The 15,319-nt window shown below is 38.6% G+C and overlaps 1 protein-coding gene across 1 annotated transcript in view; it reads left to right on the forward strand.

Annotated features, from left to right (window-relative positions):
- LOC113077426 (neurotrypsin-like) overlaps positions 1-15,319 on the forward strand; it is a 52,586-nt gene that overhangs the window by 1,923 nt on the left and 35,344 nt on the right. The window contains exons 2-7 of the mRNA XM_026249840.1: positions 614-752; positions 2,082-2,260; positions 2,353-2,503; positions 7,264-7,442; positions 9,616-9,757; positions 9,838-10,034. Of these exons, the coding sequence (XP_026105625.1) occupies positions 614-752; positions 2,082-2,260; positions 2,353-2,503; positions 7,264-7,442; positions 9,616-9,757; positions 9,838-10,034 (987 nt within the window). The remainder of the gene's footprint in view (positions 1-613; positions 753-2,081; positions 2,261-2,352; positions 2,504-7,263; positions 7,443-9,615; positions 9,758-9,837; positions 10,035-15,319) is intronic.

A 15,319-nucleotide genomic window follows, 5' to 3' on the forward strand; every position in this document is an offset into this window, starting at 1 on the left:
AATTTTAGGTGTTGGGTAATTCTAATACATCTTATATGGTGCATGCTACAAATGATTTAAAAATTAATTACTTGAATTACTAGTAATTTACTTTAAATTGGTTGTTATTATCTCTGAATTACGAAGTTTATTCACATCCAAAACTTGCCAGAGTATATACAAAAACTAAAAATAGCTCTTTGAGACACAACTGCAAATTAATATACTTAAATCTGGGAATATTCCAGTTAGAATGGTTAGAATGTATTTTGAAAAAAAGTTTTTCTCATCTGCATTAACTAGTTTTATAATAGACCTGATTGTACTGCTGTACTCAATAGCTCACATTGTTTTCATGACACACATTATAGCTGCAGTAATTTGTAGTATCACACGCACAAACACACACACATTTATTATAGAAACGACTAGAACTCATGTAGAGTTGAAAGCATTCCTCTGTCATCACATAAAGCAAGTCTTGGATTAATGTTATCTTGCTGTGTAACTGTGGGAACATTTGTAATGTGCACATTTATCAAAATTACAGAGACCAATGGAACCAAATGTTTGTTTTGGTCAAAGGTCAACAGCACTCTCATGTTTAACCCTTTGACTTTGTGTGCGTTTACAGGTTCTTTGCGACTGCAGGGAGGCAGATCCAAGTTGGAAGGTACAGTAGAAGTGTATCTGAATGGTGTGTGGGGAACCATCTGCAGTAACGGCTGGGATGAGCGAGATGCCACTGTGGTGTGTCGACAGCTGGGACAGAGGCAATACACATACACAAACATACATATAGTGTGGATAACATACTGTCATATCACTTGTACTCAGTGTTGGGAAAGTTCACTTTCTACACGAACTAGTTCAAAGTTCAATTCACAAATTTTAAAATGAACTAGTTCAGTTCATAGTTCAAACTACAAAATTTTGAACTAAGTTCTCACAGTTCACAGAATGAACTAGTTCATAGTTCTTTTTTTCCATATGTTGCTGCGAGCTATTATTTTTCAAAATTATTGCAACAGCCCATATAGAATCACAGACAGCAATTATTTTATCAGTTTTAACAATGAAGCTATGCGTCAGATTTCATCTTCATATCCAATTTTGAATCCTTATCCAACCAGGGTTTACATTAGCATTGAGGGGACAGCACTCCCCCCTTGTTGCTTTATTGCTTTGTCTCCCATTCTCACCGACCTTGTCATAAACATCATAAAATTTATTTTAAATGATTATACGCATTCTTGCTACATGCTGCTGTCGCCTCCATGGTTTGTATTTTTTTTTGTTTTTTTTGATGACGCGTCACGCATGCGGTGGACGGAGGTGCGACACTGGTGGCTTGTGTTGCCAGATTGGGTGTTTTTACGCTACATATTAAAACCCGTTTACGGTGTGTTTTAGCCGGGTTTTCGCCTGGAAGTCTTTATAGAAATCTGGCACCCTATTGAACAAAGTTAACCTGAGAGAGCGTGCCGTTCACAGACACCAGAATGAACGAGTTGACAGTAATGTTCATCAGACATTAATACAGCACGTTCAGTTCACGTTCACCCAAAATATGAACGAGTTCATGAACTATCGTTCAATGAACACGTTCAGGCACAACACTGCTTGTACTATATTTGCAGTATGTATCTTTGCACACTATTAAATAGTATATAAATAACATTAAACCTACTAAGACTCTTAATGTTGTTCATTATTGTTTCAAAAGTTTTTTTTAAAGAGTGACTTTTATAATGTTACTACGGATTTTTATGTCAAATAAATGCCGTTCTTTTGAACTTTGTATTCATCAGAGTATCCTGAATTTTTTTTTCCAACAAAAATATTTAATAAAGCAAAAATATTGAAATGAACTGCTTTCAACATATAACAATAATCATATTCAACAATAATCAGAAATCACGTTTCATGAGCAGCATACCATCATATTAGGATCTTAGCCCCTCTGAGTTCAACACATGTTCGCTACCATTTACAGAACAGCTAAAACACTGTAAAAAATAAATATATTGATAGCTAGGAAAAGACTCAAGTAAAGAAATCAAATGAATCAAAAATGACACTATTGTGCCTTTCTGTCTCAGCTATAGAGCGCGTGCCCGTGTGAGTCCTCTGTCCCGTCTGGTGGTGTCTGTAGTTCACTGGCAGTCTGTGGGCTGTGAGGGACAGGAGGAGGACCTTCTGCAGTGCAGGCGCACCGTCTGGAACAGAGGAGAGTGTGTTAACCATCAGGCGGCTGCTGTCTCCTGCACGCCAGTAGAGGGTATGTACACGCTCACACAATCTGTACATAAACATGCATATAATCACAAATAAACACTCTCAAGAAAATAATTGAAGTGTGTGTGTGTTTAGCTTCAGTGTTCATCCCAGTTCGTCTGTCTGGTGGGCCGTCAGTGTATGAGGGCAGAGTAGAGGTGTATCATGCAGGACAGTGGGGCACTGTGTGTGATGACCAGTGGGACGATAATGATGCTGAGGTGGTCTGCAGGCAGCTGGGGTTTGGGTAAGACACCCACACACACACACACACACACACACACACACACACACACACATGTTTGTTTTTGTGAAAAGTGGGGACATCCCATAGGCGTAATGGTTTTTATACTGTAGAAACTGTATATTCTATCGCCATTCACCAACCCTACCCCTAACCCTAACCCTCACAGGAAACTTTGTGCACTGTTAATTTCTCAAAAAAACTCATTCTGTATGATTTATAAGCGTTTTGAAAAATGGGGACATGGGTTATGTCCTCATAAGTCACCCTCTTCTTGTAATACCTGTGTCATACCCATGTCATTATACAGAGTTGTGACCTGATATGTCACAAAAACATGCCCACACTCACACACACACACAGACACACTCAGATCCTATTCACGTCTTGTAGGTAATGAAATCATATCCATGCAGACTGAATCTATATGTACACATATATGAAGAAAAGAAAAACACACTCTTATCATGGCACTGGAATCATTAGACACATCAGACAACACAACATTCATGTATGTGCTTTCTTGGCATTCAATACATAGTGAATGTCACTCGTGAGAATGTATGAATTCAGACATGACTGTAGACACTAGTGTGCTATTTGTATGCTATTACATGCATGAAAAAAACTTGAAATCTGATCTTACTTTTGGAATGCAATGCATTGAATCACATTTCATACCACATATGCATGCGGTTTAGATAAAAAAAAATCGAATGAATTACATGATATGCTGATTAACTGACCAAATAAATATGAACAAATATTAATATATTTGTATTATATTTTTTTTTAAATAGTTAATCATTCTGAATTAATTAATTATAATTATTTAATTACCAGCTCTAAAAACAGATACAAAGTCCAACTGTATCCATTTTGGTTTTCAAATTCAATTCAGTCGTTTTAGAAGTAATCAAATCAGATCGATTCAGATAGGAAATATCTCAGTAAATAGTGTAGTAAATAGGGCTGTTAAAGGGATAGTTCACCCAAAAATCATAATTATGTTATTAATAACTCACCCTTATGATGTTCCAAACATGTAAGACCTTCTTTTATCTTCGGAACACAGTTTAAGATATTTCAGATTAAGTCCGAGAGCTCTCAGTCCCTCCATTGAAGCTGTGTACGGTATACTGTCCATGTCCAGAAAGGTAAGAGAAACATCTTCAAAGTAGTCCATGTGACATCAGAGGGTCAGTTAGAATATTTTGAAGCATCGAAAATACATTTTGGTCCAAAAATAGCAAAAACTACGACTTTATTCAGCATTGTCTTCTTTTCCGTGTCTGTTGTGAGAGAGAGTTCAAAACAAAGCAGTTGGTTCATATCCGGTTCGCGAACGAATCATTCAATGCAACCGGATCTTTTTGAACTAGTTCACCAAATCGAACTGAATCGTTTTAAACGGTTCGCATCTCCAATACGCATTAATCCACAAATGACTTAAGCTGTTAACTTTTTTAATGTGTCTGACACTCCCTCTGAGTTCAAACAAACCAATATCCGGAGTAATGCATGTACTCAAACAGTACACTGACTGAACTGCTGTGAAGAGAGAACTGAAGATGAACACCGAGGCGAGCCAGATAATGAACAAAAGACTGACTCGTTCACGAAAACCAATGCAACCGGTTCTTGATTCAGTTCGATTTGGTGAACTGGTTCAAAAAGATCCGGTTACATCGAATGATTCGTTCGCGAACCGGATATGACAAACTGCTTTGTTTTGAACTTTGATGATAAAAAGAAAGACAATACAATTTGTATTTAATTTATATGCATTATTATTCATTTTATTTTTGATATTTAATAATTCATAATTAATTAATTATTAGGAATTCATATTAATTAATTACTGAATTGACATCTCAAAAAATTATAAATAAATAAATTGGAGCTATATATAAATGAGTTTTAGACAGATAGTGGCAAAGAGAGTTGTAAAGTGTCTTCTCTGCATAAAAAATGAAAATATTTTCTTGTTCTCGGTAAGAAAGTGAGAGACAGACAGAAAATGGAGATAATGAGAGGATGAGAGCCAGAGGAACACAGAACGAGAGGGCAAAGAGGCGTGAAGGGTGATTTAGAGAGAGAAAGGAATTACAGAAAGAGGGAATGGAAAGATCAAGATGTGAATCAGGTTGATTATACCGGCGGTGACGGGCGTAACAAATGGTGCCCAAAAGTAAGCTCTGCAGGTGTGTGAGTTTGCATAATAATCACTCATGTGAAGGGTTTCTATTGAGTGGAAAAACTCCAGTTGAATAAAATGTGTAGGTTTGAGCACACGTTTTTTGCCTCTTAACTTTCACTGATTACTGACTGCTGAACTTTGTGCTTGATTGCCTATTAATCACAGAAAGAATTATAAATATAGATAATCTCATAGCACACTCTTAATGCAGCCCTCTAGCATACTTGAAACAATTAGATTTTGGAGTGTTACACCTACAGGCTGTTTTTCTCTTTCATTTCCTGCTGTGTAATGCAGTGACCCATTTTGCCTGCAAATCAACGTGAAGGTCGTTAAATAAAAAAGATGTATATACTAGCATAAACAATTGTAATAGACTGAATCAAGGAGTGATTTTATCCTTCAGGGCTGAAACGTATATTAATGCACAATTTCTGTAAGAAAAAAAATAGGTACATTAAACAATTCTGTTCTGCTCTCATTGTCCTAAATTATTAGCCATTTACTGCAAGTGTAAGAGAACACCAAGAAACAGCCAATTACACTATCACCATGTTTTGTGACATGGATTGTAACTTTGGGTTTGCTTATTATAAATTTGGATTATATTATATGAACAGGCTCTTTAAAAAGAAAAACATTAATATACTTTAAAACAATTTATTTAAGAGCACACTGAATGCAATGTCTTTGGGCACTTAACTGCATGTTAATTGCAATTAAATGAAAATGTATTATAATTATAAATATTTTATAATAGACGAACTTTAGAGTACTTTTTTGACCCACCTATGTAGGACTTAAACACATATTGAGAATTTTCTGCTTCTCTAAATGTAAGTGTTATAAAAAATATATATATTTTTAAATGTACACTACAATTAAAAAAAAAATCAAGTACTTTACATGTGCTTTAAAAAATGAGTTCACATCCAAATAAATTTACTTCAAAGCATGACAAAAGCATACTATAACAAAATTTGACATTATTAGAAAGTGGATTTTTAAAGATCAACTGAAGTCCTGTGAAACACGCAGTGTTATTCTATGAGTTGACGTAATTTCAACTGAAACAGGAAGACCGGGTGGGATATATCGAGCAGCCCCACCCCCAATTTTAAACCGCCAATAGCATTTTGTTTATATCACAGCTTTGGCCAGAGCCATTGAGCTCGGTAAAGCTGCATTTGACAGCTTATGTCAGCCATATTCAAACAGATTAGCCCTTTATATTCAATATTTAGCTGCTACTAAAGCAAAACAGTGATTATAATGATGCTGAGGATTTATAGTTTGAAAAGTGTGTCATTTATAATGGTGCATGGCATCGGTGTTATCTCTTCTTCTCGTTAGTGGTGTTTGCCACAGTTTCAGCATATATTTATAGTGGAGGGGGCGGGACGCTTTGGATTCAAGAGAGCATTTGATTGGACAGAAAATCTGCTGTGAAACTGAAGTTCAGGGTGATGTCATCAAAATCGTTGATCCGTATTTGTGGAAGTGTAAGACTTTTTTTTTTTTTTAATCAATTTTATTTTTAATTTTTGATTTACAGGATGAACAATTAATAGAAAAACAATATTAAGAGAAGGGAGGAGAAGGAATTAAGCATGAATACATTGCAAATGTATGCTACATAGCATAGACAGCTTTATACCTATACATATCCATGCATATTCTTAAATATCAATCATCATATACCTGCATACCTAAAAAGATATGAGCTAACCCCCCCATTAAAAAACAAAAACAAAAAAAACAAAAAAAAAAAACAACAAAGCCAACTTGGTGAGGTTAATCATTCTAATAGCCATTAATGTTTACTTAGTTGAGGATGTCTTTAAATTCTTTATAAATCAACCACTTTTCCCTGTCCCTTTTAAAAGCACCTTTCTTCATTCTTAAAATATATGTAAGTTCTTCCATAACCATGATTTCTTCAATAATTCCAAACCATTGTTTACAGGAAGTGTGAGACTTTAAGTTTTGAATGCTTACAACTTCTAAATGAAAATTTTGTCATTGTTTTGATCTTATAGATAACCTTATGGCTAACATATTCATGATTTCATGGGGGATTAAAAGAGTACTTACTGTAAGTGTGTTAAGAGTCTTAAGTGTGTAAATTTATCTGCAAGTATTATTTTTTTTTTGCAAATACATTTAAAATACCACTAAGTACTAAGTTTATATTCAATATTCCTTATTGCACTTTTTCACAAAGGAAGTTCTTCAGTATGAGAAGAAGCTCATCTGAATCATAATATACATAATACACATACTGGACATTGTCACTTGATTCAACAGGAAGTTGGATCGTTAACAGCCACCTGCTGCGAGAAGCACCCGCACACACACAAACAGCTCCCTCTGGTTTTCTAATGACTATGTAAACGAATGACTCCAGATCAGCTGGAAAAAATGGCATGTTCGATGGCAGCAATAATTGTTTTCAACACAGCAGTTGTTTCACTTCCTTTGAGTTGTATGGAATTTCAGTGATTTGAATTTTCAATTAAAGTGTTGGTTTTTTAAAATAATACTTTCTGATGGATGTGCTCAGGGGCATTGCTAAGGCTTGGGTGGGAGCATATTTCGGTGCAGGCTCAGGGCAAGTATTTTTGGATGAAGTGAGCTGCACAGGAAATGAGCTTTCCATAGAGCAGTGTCCAAAAACCGCCTGGGGGGAGCACAACTGTGACCACACAGAGGATGCTGGAGTGTCCTGTCTCCCACTCACAGGTATACACATACACCTGAACAAACATGTGTGAGACTACACTTCTATTACATTATGTGATGTTTAAATTTAAATTTAGAATAAATGCAATTTCTTGAACTCTAGAAGGTTTTTTTAATGCACTTAAGTAGGACTTTTAAGTACATCATGACACATATGTTGTCTTTGAAATGCCAAATGTACTGATAAGCATTTATGGAAAACTCCAATATACTATATACTATATAATTAAGTTGGCTTGAGAGAGCCAACTTACTGATATTGTATTTAAACTTATTATTATTCTTCTGAGACTAAAATTTTCAACTGCTACTCCTCCTAGAGCTTTAACTCTACAGACTCCAAACTCAGCCCAGCTCTTCAGACTGATCTGAAGTTAGTTGCTATATCTTTTTAGACTGATCGGACTTATACTTTTCATAAAACTGAAGATTAAAAATCATAAAAACTCCCATAGACTTGCATTGAAAAGCCTCTGCTCAACTGAACATTCCGTCAAACTCCAACTGTCAAAAATTCAAATCTAAACACACTGAAGCCCATTAGACTCAATCAGACTAACCTTCTATGTACTTTTACTAACCCATTCAAACTTATTCGAACTCATCTATCTATCTATCTATAGTCTGTCTGTTTCTAATCTATCAATCTATCTATAATCTGTCTGTTTCTAATCTATCTATCTATAATCTGTCTGTTTCTAAACTATCTATCTATCTATCTATAATCTGACTGTTTCTAATCTATCTATCTATCTATCTATCTATCTATCTATCTATCTATCTATCTATCTATCTATCTATCTATCTATCTATCTATCTATAATCTGTCTGTTTCTAATCTATCTATCTATCTATCTATCTATCTATCTATCTATCTATCTATCTATCTATCTATCTATCTATCTATAATCTGTCTGTTTCTAATCTATCTATCTATCTATCTATCTATCTATCTATCTATCTATCTATCTATCTATCTATCTATAATCTGTCTGTTTCTAATCTATCTATCTATCTATCTATCTATAATCTGTCTGTTTCTAATCTATCTATCTATCTATCTATCTATCTATCTATCTATCTATCTATCTATCTATCTATAATCTGACTGTTTCTAATCTATCTATCTATCTATCTATCTATCTATCTATCTATCTATCTATCTATCTATATATATTCAAACTCATCTATCTAGCTAGCTATCTAGCTATCTATCTATCTATCTATCTTCATAGCAACACTCTAGCAACTATCCAAACCAACCTAGAAACCACCCCGGGTACCCTAGCAACCACATAGTAACACCTTAGCAACCACTCAGGGTACCCTAGCAACCGCATAGCAACACCTTAGCAACCACTCAGGGTACCCTAGCAACCACATAGCAACACCCTAGCAACCATCCCAGATACCCTAGCAACCGCATGGCAACACCCTAGCAACCATCCCAGGGTACCCTAGCAACCGCATGGCAACACCTTAGCAACCACTCAGGGTACCCTAGCAACCGCATAGCAACACCTTAGCAACCACTCAGGGTACCCTAGCAACCGCATAGCAACACCTTAGCAACCACTCAGGGTACCCTAACACCCGCCTCAGAGTACCCTAGCAACTGCATGGCAACACCCTAGCAACCACTATGGGTTCCCTAGCAACCGCATGGCAACACCTTAGCAACCACTCTGGGCACCCTAACAACTGCATAGCAATTAACAAACTTTTTAACTTAACTTAAAATTAAATTTTAAACTTTAAACTTTCTGGCCAGGCTTTCTCAAGCCAACTTAAAGTTTGTCTTGACGAACTTTTTTATCTAGTTTATATTGAATTTTGTATGCTATGTATTTAAATAAATTAGGAAAACATTTAATTTATTATTATTAAATAGTACACTTTATAATGAAAACATACTCATTTAAGGCCTTATATTTCATTAATATTATATCTGCAAGAAGTTTAAAAAAAATATACGTTCATGATTTCAAGTACACTCCAAGTGGACTTCTTTTTCTCAAGAGCAACATAGTCTGATTCTCGAGTGTGTGACTTATGAGTTGATTCATTTCAGTTTATTAAACCATACAGTACTCCATGTACTCCTGATGAGACATTTTTAAAACATGTTTTGAAGGACTTGTAGATGTTCATTCTCTCTCTCTCTCTCTCTCAGATGGTGCGGTGCGTCTGGTTGGGGGTGTGAAGGGTTATGAAGGGAGACTGGAGGTTCATTACAGAGGTCAGTGGGGGACTGTTTGTGACACAGGCTGGACACAGACCAACACGCAGGTCGTCTGCAGGCAGCTGGGCTTCAGGTAGCACACAGACACATGCATAATAAGGTTTTTTGATTGATTATTGACTGATTTTGCTAATTGGGTTTGTGTTGATGCAGATCAGGGGAGAGTGTGTCAGCAGGGCGGTTCGGGGTGGCGGGGGGTCCCATTCTCCTGGGTGATGTCAGGTGTATAGGAAAAGAGCCCACAGTCACACAGTGCAGCCGGAGGGGCTGGATCAAACCTGACTGCACTCACAACCAAGACGTAGCCATTGTCTGCAACTCCCAACGCTCCAGGCATGGAGTGCCCACCAGTAAGAGCTCTGACACACACACACACACACACACACACACATGTTTGTTTTTGTGTAAAGTGTGTTCATCCCATAGGTGTAATGGTTTTTATACTGTAGAAACTGTATATTCTATCGCCCTTCACCATCCCTACCCCTAACCCTAACCCTCACAGGAAACATTTTTACTTTCTCAAAAAAACTCATTCTGTATGATTTATAAGCGTTTTGAAAAATGGGGAAATGGGTTATGTCCTCATAAGTCACCCTCTCCTTGTAATACCTGTGTCATACCCATGTCATTATACAGAGTTGTGTCCTGATATGTCACAAAAACAGGAGCACACACACACACACACACATTTGCTTTGTGAAAAGTGGGTCCATCCCATAGTGCATTTTTACTTTCTCAAAAAAACTCATTCTGTATGATTTATAAGCGTTTTGAAAAATGGGGACATGGGTTATGTCCTCATAAGTCACCATATTCTTGTAATACCTGTGTCATACCCATGACATTATACAGAGTTGTGTCCTGATATGTCACACACACACACACACACACACACACACACACACACACACACACACACACACACACACACACATACCTACTTAACCACAATGTGAGGACGTATGACTGGAAACCCTACCTTTAGGGACACCCCTTTCTGAAGGGTCTAGAGACTAAAGAAAGATATGACTGTACTTCTGGAGAAGCTGTCATCACAAATATCACTTGATTTGATCAATAAAAGCCTTCCTTAAAGACCTGACATTTTACCTTCACTTTAGGGACATTATTTTATATGTCGCTTTTGGGGACATTAAACACAAACTCTGATCAAGTCATACTTTGAGGACCATGGTGATACACAAACTCTGGTTAAGGTATACTTTCAGGACATTGTTGAGATGGTATATAGTATTTATCCTAAGAAGACAGAAGTAGAATATTACAATTCAAAGTTCCAATACTGGACAGTGAAATCAAGCTAGTGCAAAGATACAGGTGTGAGAGAGTAAACTGGGTTTCTTCTTTTCAGCAAGATCACTGTAAATGGGTAGCCTACATGTTTTGTCTGATTTGTAGCTTGAGATCAAGTGCCTTTGGCTGCTCAGTTGGGGAATGACAATTAACATTCAGAAATGTTATTGACTTGACTGATTGACTATCAGAAGCAAAAGATGAACAGAATTGAGCTGAATAATAACACTATTGTCTTTAATTTCAACTGCAAAACAGCTCTACATTAGTCATTTCATAATTGTTGACATTTGCAAGTTATTTTATGTGTGTGAAGCTCCTTTGAAACCATCTGTATTGTATCATGCGCTATAGAAATAAAACGGACTTCACTTCATGGCAGAGAACCTTTCACTGACCGAATCTGCATCCCTCTAGTTAATTTAGCATCGACTGTAAACTAATCATTATCACAAAAACATCTTAAGGAGTTTTCCTCACCAGAGTCATCTTTGGCTACACACTGGGGTTTTAAGACATTAGGCATGTTCCTCTGTAAAGTGTAGTAATTGTCAAAAAAACTCTATACAAATAAAAATAGTGATACACACTCCGATTAAATGACTCTTTGGGGACTCGAGTGACACACACACTCCGATTAAATGACCCTTTGGGGACTCTAGCGACACACACTCCGATTAAATGACTCTTTGGGGACTCTAGCGACACACACACACTCCGATTAAATGACTCTTTGGGGACTCTAGCGACACACACACACTCCGATTAAATGACTCTTTGGGGACTCTAGCGACACACACACACTCCGATTAAATGACTCTTTGGGGACTCTAGCGACACACACACACTCCGATTAAATGACTCTTTGGGGACTCTAGCGACACACACACACTCCGATTAAATGACTCTTTGGGGACTCTAGCGACACACACACACTCCGATTAAATGACCGTTTGGGGACTCGAGTGACACACACACTCCGATTAAATGACTCTTTGGGGACTCGAGTGACACACACACTCCGATTAAATGACTCTTTGGGGACTCGAGTGACACACACACTCCGATTAAATGACTCTTTGGGGACTCGAGTGACACACACACTCCGATTAAATGACTCTTTGGGGACTCTGATTAAATGACTCTTTAATATTAACAGTCTTGGACACATTGTGTTGAAAGTGCACATTGCAGTTAATGACAGAACTTCAAAAAAAAAATTTTTAAAGAACAACAATGAAAAATCAATTAACTTGGAGGTGGGAATGATTCTCAGTGCCCAACTATCCTCTGTACTTCCTCCATCCACCCTTCTTCAAAATCTCTCTACTTCCTCCTTTACATTCTCTCCTCCCTCTTTAACTCTACTCCTCCCTCTTCACTCCTCCCTCTCTTTATCCTCTTTAACTCTACTCCTCACTCTTTTTACCCGCTTTACTCCTCCCTCTCTTTATCCTCTTTACATTTACTGCCTCTATTCCTCCCTTATATTAGCTGTGCTGGACATGGGCTGTGGCTGGATGTAACCGATTGGTGAGTTGCCGTGTGCAGATGATAGAAGCTGAAAACTGAGATGTGATGTCAGACACTTTCTGCTTCCTGTAGTGATGCTCAGGCTAAGTTTGCATACTTTACTTCAGCTGAAGTGGAATAAACGCATTATTTTCCAAATACAGATAATTCAGAGACATTTTCATTCAATACATGCACTAATGTTTGTACAAGAATAAAGTTCAAAATAAGCCTAAATACCAGTGAAGTGGGGTCTATCGCAACTACATGAAAAGAGCTTTTACTGTTATAAAGAACAGATGTGATCCTTAGTGGAACTGAAGGTGTGAGAAGAAAAATGAAACACACGTGATCATTGTCAAGCAGTGTACTCTGCCAATCGTGGATTAGCTGTGTCATCATCAGAGCTCGTGAGTCGCTCTAGAGAATCTGCTCTATCTGAGTCCTCCTGCTCTCCAATCACTCTAGTTGTACTCTGTTGCCTTATGGCACAGTCACGGGCGTCGCTGTCTGAAGTCGGACACAAGTACTAACCGTCAAGAACTGCTCAAGTTAGCCGCTGATCGTTCTGTGCAGCGCTGCATGAAGTCCAACAAGCCTAATGCTCTCCTCCCCTCCCTCTTTACGTCCCCTTTACATTCTCTCCTCCCTCTTTACGTCCCCTTACATTCTCTCCTCCCTCTTTACGTCCCCTTTACATTCTCTCCTCCCTCTTTACATTCTCTCCTCCCTCTTTACGTCCCCCTTACATTCTCTCCTCCCTCTTTACGTCCCCTTTACATTCTCTCCTCCCTCTTTACGTCCCCGTTACATTCTCTCCTCCCTCTTTACGTCCCCGTTACATTCTCTCCTCCCTCTTTACATTCTCTCCTCCCTCTTTACGTCCCCGTTACATTCTCTCCTCCCTCTTACATTCTCTCCTCCCTCTTTACGTCCCATTACATTCTCTCCTCCCTCTTTACATTCTCTCCTCCCTCTTACGTCCCCTTTACATTCTCTCCTCCCTCTTTACATTCTCTCCTCCCTCTTTACGTCCCCTTTACATTCTCTCCTCCCTCTTTACGTCCCCTTTACATTCTCTCCTCCCTCTTTACGTCCCCTTTACATTCTCTCCTTCCTCTTTACATTCTCTCCTCCCTCTTTACATTCTCTCCTCCCTCTTACGTCCCTTTACATTCTCTCCTCCCTCTTTACATTCTCTCCTCCCTCTTTACGTCCCCTTTACATTCTCTCCTCCCTCTTTACGTCCCCTTTACATTCTCTCCTCCCTCTTTACATTCTCTCCTCCCTCTTTACGTCCCCTTTACATTCTCTCCTCCCTCTTTACATTCTCTCCTCCCTCTTTACATTCTCTCCTCCCCTCTTTACGTCCCCTTTACATTCTTTCCTCCCTCTTTACATCTCCGTTACATTCTCTCCTCCTCTTTACATTCTCTCCTCCCTCTTTACGTCCCCTTTACATTCTCTCCTCCCTCTTTGTGTCCCCTTTACATTCTCTCCTCCCTCTTTACATTCTCTCTCCCTCTTTACGTCCCCTTTACATTCTCTCCTCCCTCTTTACATTCTCTCCTCCCTCTTTACATTCTCTCCTCCCTCTTTACGTCCCCTTTACATTCTTTCCTCCCTCTTTACATCTCCGTTACATTCTCTCCTCCCTCTTTACATTCTCTCCTCCCTCTTTACGTCCCCTTTACATTCTCTCCTCCCTCTTTACGTCCCCTTTACATTCTCTCCTCCCTCTTTACATTCTCTCCTCCCTCTTTACGTCCCCTTTACATTCTCTCCTCCCTCTTTACGTCCCCTTTACATTCTCTCCTCCCTCTTTACGTCCCCTTTACATTCTCTCCTCCCTCTTTACATTCTCTCCTCCCTCTTTACATTCTCTCCTCCCTCTTTACGTCCCTTTACATTCTCTCCTCCCTCTTTACATTCTCTCCTCCCTCTTTACGTCCCCTTTACATTCTCTCCTCCCTCTTTACGTCCCCTTTACATTCTCTCCTCCCTCTTTACGTCCCCTTTACATTCTCTCCTCCCTCTTTACGTCCCCGTTACATTCTCTCCTCCCTCTTTACATTCTCTCCTCCCTCTTTACGTCCCCTTTACATTCTCTCCTCCCTCTTTACGTCCCCTTTACATTCTCTCCTCCCTCTTTACGTCCCCTTTACATTATCTCCTCCCTCTTTACGTCCCCTTTACATATCTCCTCCCTCTTTACGTCCCCGTTATTCTCTCCTCCCTCTTTACGTCCCCTTTACATTCTCTCCTCCCTCTTTATGTCCCCGTTACAATCTCTCCTCCCTCTTTACATTCTCTCCTCCCTTCTTTACGTCCCCTTTACATTCTCTCCTCCCTCTTTACGTCCCCTTTACATTCTCTCCTCCCCTCTTTACGTCCAGTTACATCTCTCCTCCTTCTTTACATTCTCTCCTCCCTCTTTACATTCTCTCCTCCCTCTTTACGTCCCCTTTACATTCTCTCCTCCCTCTTTACGTCCCCGTTACATTCTCTCCTCCCTCTTTACATTATCTCCTCCCTCTTTACATCCCATTTACATTCTCTCCTCCCTCTTTACGTCCCAGTTACATTCTCTCCTCCCTCTTTAACATCCCCTTTACATTCTCTCCTCCCTCTTTACGTCCCTTTACATTCTCTCCCCTCTTACTCCTCCTCTTACATCCCTTACATTCTCCTCCCTCTTTACGTCCCCTTTACATGCTCTTCTACTTTACGTCCTTTAACGTCCCCCTTTACATTCTCTCTTCCCGCTTTACGTTTGTATTTAGGCTTATGTTGAACTTTATTCTTG

The sequence above is a fragment of the Carassius auratus genome, unplaced genomic scaffold (assembly GCF_003368295.1).
Source record: "Carassius auratus strain Wakin unplaced genomic scaffold, ASM336829v1 scaf_tig00022598, whole genome shotgun sequence".
Classification (NCBI taxonomy): Eukaryota; Metazoa; Chordata; class Actinopteri; order Cypriniformes; family Cyprinidae; genus Carassius; species Carassius auratus.